Source organism: Sorghum bicolor, chromosome 5, assembly GCF_000003195.3.
Source record: "Sorghum bicolor cultivar BTx623 chromosome 5, Sorghum_bicolor_NCBIv3, whole genome shotgun sequence".
Classification (NCBI taxonomy): domain Eukaryota; kingdom Viridiplantae; phylum Streptophyta; class Magnoliopsida; order Poales; family Poaceae; genus Sorghum; species Sorghum bicolor.
The window spans coordinates 55,339,124-55,348,048 of record NC_012874.2 but is presented as its reverse complement, the minus strand read 5'-3'; the positions used below and the strand labels follow the sequence as shown (position 1 = coordinate 55,348,048).

The window sequence follows — 8,925 nt, the reverse complement described above, 5'->3', positions numbered from 1 at the left end:
AAGAATCCAATTTTAGAGTTGTCTTAAGTCAAACTTTTTAAACTTTAACTATTTTTTTAGAAAAAAGTGTTAAATTTTATGATATCAAATTAGTATTATTAGAATTATCATAAAATATATTGCATATTTTACATCATAGATGTTACTCTTTCGTATAAATTAGTCAAATTTAGGTGAATTGATTATTTTGTGGAACGAGGGAGTATATCTCATCAAGCTGGTGGACCAGAGCCAAATCTGACTCGTTCGTCTCTTCTGCCCAGTGTGGCGTATAAATACTTCGTTTAAAAATTCTTAATGACCGGTGTCCCAGCAAACCCCTTCCCTCGCCTAAGCTTCTACACGAAACCGAGCGGAAACCCTAGCGTCCTCTCCCCTAAGCCCCAATTTCAGGACCATCCAGAAGCATCCTTGGAAGGGGGCATCTCCGATGGATGGCGCCGCCACCCCGCCAGCGTCGTCGTCTCCGTAGGAACACTCCGGCAGCACAGTGGATCCGGATCTCCGCCTCCCGGCGGCCGCCGCGATTATGGTGCCTGTTAACTCCGCGCCACCCCCGCCCCCTCCCTTTTGAGCTGAATCTCGTGCAAGATTTACTTCGATTGATGAACCGGTGCTGTTTTGGGCGCTGTCTTGCAGGAAGAGAGGCAAGGATACGCGGATACGTTACTCAGGACGACGCTTCAACTGCTCCTGAAGGGTGTCTCCCCCGAAATCAGGCGCCAAGGCCTGAACCTGATGCTGGTCACTATTTGTTCACTGCAATCCCTCTCCCCCCCCCCCCCCCCAAAAGAGAGAGAGAGATAGTTTCGACGACGCTTATGCCCTCTTGCTGATGCGCAGCTAGTGAATTTGATGTCTATATCCGCTCGTCAGATACTTCAGAATTAGATGCACACCTAGTAAAGTTTATGTCTATCAGATCCTCAGATACTTCAGAACTAGTTTTGTCTGTGTCCCAAGGCCCTTCTGGTAAGATTGCACTGAACTGAACACTTAGTTTTGCATAAATAAACCAACAGGGACCTTTTCTTCTAAAAAAGATTGCACTGAATTCGGAGGCAATTTCCATATTGCAGCACTCACTCAGGTGTGCTTGGAAAGGCATCGCACACATTACTTATCTTTGAGCTCTTCTTGACCAAAGACATTTTTCTTGCTACTAGGACAAAATAGATGACAATGTCCACTGAAACTTAACAACCAGTTGTCCAGTTGTGTTCCCCTTATTTGTTTTCACCTGATAGTTCTTCATTATCGCTTTGCTTAGGTGTATCACTATAAACTGCTGACTGCATATGTAAATCACTAGATACATGTTCCAGTTATCAGTGTATCACTGTGCTACCATGTATGGTAGGCCACGCAAGAAAGTACCTCTCTGCATGGAATACTGCTGCAGTCTGTTTGTAGTACACCATGTGGGCATATTAAGAATTTGCCTATTTGAATCTGCAGTTCATGGAATACTCAGTGTGCCACTCCTGGCTTATTCTAACACTATTTTAATCTATTCATCTGGGAAAATTGTCATTTGGGATAACATTGCTGTATGCTTACTTGACAACGATCATTTTTTCGATAACAATGGGTATCGATAGAGCTAAGAGCAAGGCTTCTCTGTAGGGACTAGGGAGCAGGAGTGATATTGTTCTGCGGGGAACAAAAACTCCATACTCCTTTCGAACACCTTCATCCCCGTCAGCCCTCACTTTGTGAATGCAACTGTTTTTTGAGTAGCCTATCATCAAAGGCGAAGTACGCATTGCAGCATTAGCAATTCTCAAGCTCCACTAACTCTGTTTTGAATTATTAGACTTCCTTCATTATGAACTTTGCCTTCAAGATTGCATCATCTTTTGATTGTTATACTTATCTATTACATGTGCATTTTGTATTGGCAGCACCTGTTGAGATATAGGTGGGATGAGCTTTGCATTGAGGAATGGAGTGCATCCAGTGATGTTGCTGATTTGGTAGCAGGGCTACATGGCGCCACTGATATATCACCTTCAAAGAATGCTATAGCTGCTTTAATGGCAGAGGTTCTGATTTTTGTTTTGCATCTGCTGTCATGCTGTGCTCTTTTTTTCCTGCTTAACCAGTCTATGTCAGTGTTGTTTTGCAGCTAATCTTCTTCTGGTTACTTTGTTCATGTCATTGTTATACTGTTATTTTGCAGGTAATTTGGAGTGGTGGAATTTCTTTGTTGAATGCCCTGCTACCTTCAATTATTATTCTAGCAAAGAGAGGTCCTGCTGAGGTGAGTTTATCTTTATCAAGAAGTGAATATGTAAATCCTTTGTGCGATGCATAGATGTTCTAAACAATTTTGTATAAAATTACTAGGCTGAGTTGGCTGCGTTAATTTTTAAGTGGATTTCGGATTTTGGAACTGTTTGTACAGTGGATTTAGAAGGTAAGTGTTGGATAATTGATGAACACAAGACTAATCTGATAACAGCCAGAGGGCAGTTTGCCTGCTATGGCCCTTTGATTGAATTGAAAGTGGAAGTCTTGGTTACAAAAACCCTTGTCCCAACTCCAGCTCTTATAGGCTGAGAGCCACCCCTAGGACTAAGCATATTCTAAAGTAGATGCCCTGATTACTTGGCTGCCAAGGGTCTTATCTTCTTGACCCCCAAGCAAGCCTATTACAGCCACACAAACAACCAAGGTAAAAGAAAACAGAAACTGCAGTGGGCAATACTTAGGCCCTGCTATACTAGATACATGACCAACTGCTATCAATTCTCCCCCTTGGTCTTGTTCCCCTTTGCTGAGATTGCCTCCAGACCGATCCTTCCCCTGAGCTCTTCAAACTTGGTCTTGCCCAGTGCCTTGGTGAGAATGTCAGCCAGCTGATCACCTGTTGAAATGTGTTCTGCCTTGATGCTGCCATCCTCCAAACAGCTTCGGATGAAATGATACTTGATTCTGATATGTTTGCTGTGCTCATGGAAGACAGGGTTCTTTGCTAAGGCCAGTGCAGACTTGCTGTCGACCTTCAGCTCAACAATGTCTACAGGTCTTCCAAGTAGCTCAGCCAGCAATCTTGACAGCCACATGGCTTGTGTAGCAGCAGTACTAGCAGCCACATACTCTGCTTCACAACTGGAGAGTGCCACTACTTTCTGCTTGATGGACTGCCAGGACACCAGACACTGACCAAGGAAGAAGAGGACTCCAGTGGTGCTCTTGCTTGTATCAATGTCACCACCAAGGTCACTGTTGAAGTAGCCGACGAAGCGAGCGCTGCCGGGGGCTCTGGGGAAGTGCAACCCGTAGTCCAGCGTCCCGGAGAGATACCTTAGAATGCGCTTCACGGTTGCGAGGTGCTCCATGGTGGGCTTCTCCCTGAATCTGCTGACGAAGTCGACGGCAGACTGCCAATCAACCGTCGGTAGTGGGTAGGATCCACTGCTTCGGCAGTGCTGAAGCGGCTGAGCTTCAGTCTTTCTTCCATGGGAGTTGCTGCAGGATTGGAGCCCTCCATGCCTCCAAGCTCCAGTATCCTCTCGGCGTAGTGTGTTTGACGGAGATGGATCCTAGAAGCTGACTGGCAGACTTCGACACCGAGGTAGAAGCTCAGCAGCCCGAGGTCGCTCATCTCAAATGCCTTTATTATCTGAGCCTTGAACGCCGCCACTTCCTTCTCGTCGGTGCCGGTGATGATCAGGTCGTCGACATAGGCGCCAACGAGCAGGATTGCCCGTCCACTGCTCCGCCGGTACATGGTAGCCTCGTGAGAGCTCTGCTGGAATCCCATCTCCTTGAGTGTTGCGTCTAGCTTCTCGTTCCAAACCCGAGGCACCTGGCGCAGACCGTACAGAGCCTTGTGCAGGCGGTACACCTTGTCTTCTTCCCTGACGACGACGAATCCCGGTGGCTGCCGCACGTAGACTTCCTCCTTGAGGTCGCCGTTGAGGAAGGCGAACTTCATGTCCATGTGGTGGACAGGCCACCCTCCTGAGCTGCCCGCGCGAGAACCCTGACCGACTCCATGCGCGCCACTGGCGCAAAGGAATCATCGTAGTCAATCCCCTCTTGCTGGACGAACCCGCGCACCACCAGACGCGCCTTGTGCTTGATCACCGCACCCCGCTCATCCTTCTTGAGCTTGAACACCCATTTGAGGGTGATGGGCCGGTGGCCAGCCGGGAGCGTCGCCAGCTCCCAGGTGCGGCTCTACTCCACGGACTTGAGCTCCTGCTCCATGGCCGCGTGTCAGGCAGGATCATCCTTCGCCTGGTCGAAGCTCGCCAGTTCTCCCGCATGAGTTAGATGGACCTCAGCAAAGAGACGCGGTGGCGGTGGCGGCGTAGAAGCGTTGCCGATGATGTTGGCCACCGTGCGATAGCGCAGGGGCTCGTCATCGTGCCAGGCATCAACCCGGTCCTCATCTCCCTCCAACGGCGAGGCGAACTCCACTGGGTCACCGATCTCAACTGCCGCAGCTGGTGTAGTAGAGACAGCAACAGGAGTCTTCGGCTCATTCGCGCCGTCTCTGTCGTGCTCCCTCGGAGCAGAAGACAGCACACGAGGTGGGCTCGGTGAGGTTGGCGCTGACGCTGGTGCCTCCTCTGCTTCGGCAGGCCACTCGATGTCGAAGTTGCTTGATGCCGTTGCAGAGGATCCGGCCGCCGGCGTCATCCAGTTCCACCCGCGCCCTTCGTCGAAGATGATGTCGCGGGAAGTCTTGACGCGCCCAGACGCCGGGTTGTATACCCGACAGGCCTTGGCGCCCTCAGCGTAGCCGATGAAGATGCCGGGGACGCCACGGTCGTCGAGTTTGCGCAGCTGCCCCAAATCGCGCGTGTAGGCTGACGCAGCCGAAGACGCGCAGGTGCGCCACGGACGGCGCGCGCCCATGCCAGGCCTCGTAGGGTGTCATGCCTTGCAATGACTTGGTGGGCGAGCGGTTCAACAAATGGACTGCGGTCACCACCACCTCCCCCCAAAACCGAGCCGGCATGCCGCGCGGCTTGAGCAGAGCCCACGCCGTGGCCACCACAGTTTGGTTCCGCCATTCCACAATGCCATTCTGCTGTGGCGAGTGCGGCGTGGAGAAGTGGTGCTTGACTCCCTCCATGGCGAAGTACTCGGCGAGCTCGGAGCAGGTGAACTCTCCACCATTGTCGGTCTGCAGCACCTTGAATTCGCGGCCGGTCTCCTTCTCAGCCCGAGCCTTGATCTTCTTCACCGCCTGCGCCGCCTCGTCCTTGGTTGCGAGCAGCGCCACGAACATGAAGCGCGTGGCATCGTCCACCATGAGGAGGAAGTAGCGCCGACCTCCTGGAGTCGCTGGTGTGATGGGTCCGCACAGGTCGCCGTGGACGAGCTCCAACGGCTGCTCGGCGCGGTACGCAGCCTTCTGTGGGAACGACTGGCGGCACATCTTGGTGGTGACGCAGGTGTCGCAGACTTGTGCCGCGTGCTCGATCACCGGAATGCCTTGGGCCATCTCCTTCCCGAGCCGATGGAGAGCGTCGAAGTGCAGATGTCCAAGCCTCTCGTGCCAGCACCAGGCATCGTCGTCCTTCCACGCGGCGAGACAAACAGGCTGCACGGCGTCGAGATGAAGAATGTAAAGGCGGTTGCTGCCGTGCTTTACCTCGGCAAGGAGGCGCTTGCGCTGATCCTAGATACGCAAGACGCCGTGCTCGATCTCCACCTTCGAGCCCGCTTCATCGAGCTGACCCAGGGACATGATGGAGTTGCGAAGCGCCGGGATGAAGTAGACGCCGTGGAGGACGCGGTGCTCGCCGTTCTTCACCTGGAACACAACCGAGCCCACGCCCTAGATCTCCACGCGTGATGCATCGCCGAACTTCACTGTGCCACGGACAGTTGTGTTGAGCTCGGAGAAGATCTCACGACGCCCGGACATGTGGTGGGTGGCGCCGCTGTCGAGGTACCAACCGTCGAGTTTGTCCTCGTTGCTGGCGTCAACGAGGAAGACGCGTGTGCGCGGCTCGGCGAAGTCCAGGAACGTGGCGGCCTAGGTGCAGAGGACTTCAGGCGACTTCTCCAGTTGTACAACGCCGTGGGCGAAGAAGAGTGCGTCGTCATCCGAATCCACCTCGGCGACGTGTGCGGCGCCCCGCGCACCGCCGCCGCCGCCGCGGCCTCCCCGCTGCTGGCCGCCATGATCTCTTCCGCCGCCACCACCTTGTCGCGGAGGATAACAGCAGCCACGTGCCCAGTGACCCGGTCGCTTGCAGTTCAGGCAGATGTCGTTGCGGTTGGCCTTGCGCTCGCCGTCATCTTCGCGGTACTTGTTCTTGGCCCTCTGCTTCTTTCCACCACGGGGATGACGCCGCGGCTCCTTGCCGCTGGCCGAAGCAGAGTCCTGGACGCCCTTCTTCCTCTCCTTCTGCCGCGCGTGCCAGTGCTCCTCCGAGAGCATCCGCTTGCCGGCGATGATGAGGGGCTCCCCCAAGACCTCCTGTAGATCGTCCACCGCCTTCAATCGACCCGACACCTCCTCGATGGTGAGATCTTGAAAGTCGAGGAGGGTCTCGATGGCGATGCAGAGCTGCGCATACTTGGTCGGTGCAGCGCGCAGGAGCTTCTCCACCGCGCGCTCCTCGTTGATGTCCGTGTCGCCATGGAGGGCGAGCTGCTGCTTCAGGGCAATCAGGCGCAGAGTAAAATCCTCATCCTGCTTACCTGGGCGGAAAGACAACAACTCCCACTCGCAGCACAGGCGTTGCAGAGCGGTGCGCCGAGCTCGTTCCCCTCCGATGCGTGCAGTGGCGAGGGAGTCCCACGCCCCCTTCGCCGTCACCTTCTCCGACAGCGGCATCTGCACCTCTTGAGGGACGGCGGCGATCAGCGCTTCGACGGTGCGGCGGTCTCCATGGTGGGGAAGATCGCCATACTCGATCGCATCCCAAAGCTAGCGAGCTTGTAGCTTTAGCTTCATGATCGACGCCCACTCGTGGTAGTTGGTCTTGGACAGCATCGGCCATGTGGTGGAGCCGCCGGAGTCCTTGTACACGGCCTGGATCACCGGCGAGCGGCCCCTACCGCCACGTCTGCGATGGCGATCCGGATCCGGCGACCGCGATTGCCTGCACATCTGCTCCGGGCTCCTCCGAGGCGGGCGGCGGCGATTGCGCGGCTCCTCGCGCTGCTCCTCCTCGTCCTCTAGTGGCTGCTCATCCCAGAGCTCTCGACGCAGAGCGGCGGCCGTGGTAGTGGTCTGCCGGGCTGCGGCCTAAGCGGCTTGCTGCGCCTGCGTGGCTGCGGCCTCTGCCGCTGCCAAACGCTGCGCGCGCTGCCCGGCGGCTACTGCGGCGGCGGCTGCTCTCTCTGCGGAGGTGGGCATCTCTCCCAGGATCAAAAATAGGCTCTGATACCAATTGTTGGATAATTGATGAACACAAGACTAATCTGATAACAGCCAGAGGGCAGTTTGCCTGCTATGGCCCTTTGATTGAATTGAAAGTGGAAGTCTTGGTTACAAAAACCCTTATCCCAACTCCAGCTCTTATAGGCTGAGAGCCACCCCTAGGACTAAGCATATTCTAAAGTAGATGCCCTGATTACTTGGCTGCCAAGGGTCTTATCTTCTTGACCCCCAAGCAAGCCTATTACAGCCACACAAACAACCAAGGTAAAAGAAAACAGAAACTGCAGTGGGCAATACTTAGGCCCTGCTATACTAGATACATGACCAACTGCTATCAGTAAGTGATCTTTTTAGTGCTTTTTTGTAATGTACCTTGCAATTATTTTAGTTACTTAATTAAATCAATGGTTCTGATTTTAGGTGGTCAATCTGAAGCAATTTTATGTGGTCTAGATGAGGCTCTGCCAAGTATTATGGTGATCCTTTCATCAGTAAGTTATTTTTTTCTTATTATTTAATCTTCATCATTTGTAGTTTCAGGTTTCTCTAGTAAGATACAGTTTCTTAACGTAATGTGAATCATCATCGTCATTTAATGTCATATTGTAGTTGCTCGAGAAATATGGTGGATCATTTCTTACCAAACACCCAGAGCAGCTAACTGTATCAAGTAAAAAACATGGGTTGACAGTAGCAGCTTGCTTGCTTGCTGCAAATGCATATGCGGAGTGGGTCCCAGTGGTTCATCTTGCCAAATATGGTTTAGTTGAGCGGTCAGCATTCCAGCTTTGAGCTTGTTTAGTGATTATTTAACTCAATTATGACCGTATGATGTTTAATTCTGTAGATGCAAGTCCTTCCTCTATTTCAGCAATCCCCATGTTCTTGCTTTGAGTTTTTTTAAGGTCATCTGTCAGAGGTTTGTATTTATATTGGATGCTGTTTTTCTGTAACATAACAACTTATGCACTTCTTTTTCTGAAATGGTTGTTTGTGATTGTTTTCAGAAGAAGACCACCTTACGATACAGAGGATTATGACACCATAATGAGCTTGGTCTTCTGGAGCTTGATAAACATTTCAAAAGATTTTTTGATCAGTGCTAAAACCCATTGTGGTCTTCTCGATGAATGCCTGCTTGACTTTACAGGGCGGATTTGTGAGTGTTTGATTGCTCTGGGTTCCTTTAACATGCAATTTATTATTAAAGACAGAAATAGGGCCCCCGTTTTCTTTCGACAGGTCAGTGCTGACAAGATGATTGTACATTGTATTATTTTTTTAGCTTGTTTGGGTAATGTTAGCGCAAAAATATAACATCGGTTGACATGATACCTTATTGCCTTCATGTTTGTTGGTAACTTGCCCAATTTTTCCATCATTCTGTGTGTGTGGGATGGACTGATGGTGCTATACTTGTGTGTAGGCATAATTTGTTTTTCTCAAATTTTGCATTGCAGATGCTGGAATATTACCAACATGATAAGATTGCACTTCATTTTCGGTGTTTGCAGTTTTGGCTGGTATGATTCTGTGTCACATTACTTAACAAAATTGATGTGACTTAT

General features: G+C 51.6%; 1 protein-coding gene across 3 annotated transcripts in view; it reads left to right on the top strand.

Annotated features, from left to right (window-relative positions):
• LOC8057624 (protein HASTY 1) overlaps nt 316-8,925 on the top strand; it is a 50,653-nt gene continuing 42,043 nt past the window's right edge. For 2 of the 3 annotated variants that reach the window (XR_002453464.1, XM_021461470.1), the window contains exons 1-10: nt 316-532; nt 640-744; nt 1,905-2,045; nt 2,183-2,263; nt 2,350-2,419; nt 7,778-7,848; nt 7,967-8,130; nt 8,205-8,276; nt 8,365-8,599; nt 8,818-8,880. Coding sequence is in view for 2 of the 3 variants with exons in the window: in XM_021461470.1 (XP_021317145.1) it covers nt 530-532; nt 640-744; nt 1,905-2,045; nt 2,183-2,263; nt 2,350-2,419; nt 7,778-7,848; nt 7,967-8,130; nt 8,205-8,276; nt 8,365-8,599; nt 8,818-8,880 (1,005 nt within the window). In the remaining variant the exon portion in view is untranslated. The remainder of the gene's footprint in view (nt 533-639; nt 745-1,904; nt 2,046-2,182; nt 2,264-2,349; nt 2,420-7,777; nt 7,849-7,966; nt 8,131-8,204; nt 8,277-8,364; nt 8,600-8,817; nt 8,881-8,925) is intronic. The other variant, XM_021461471.1, reaches the window with a different exon arrangement.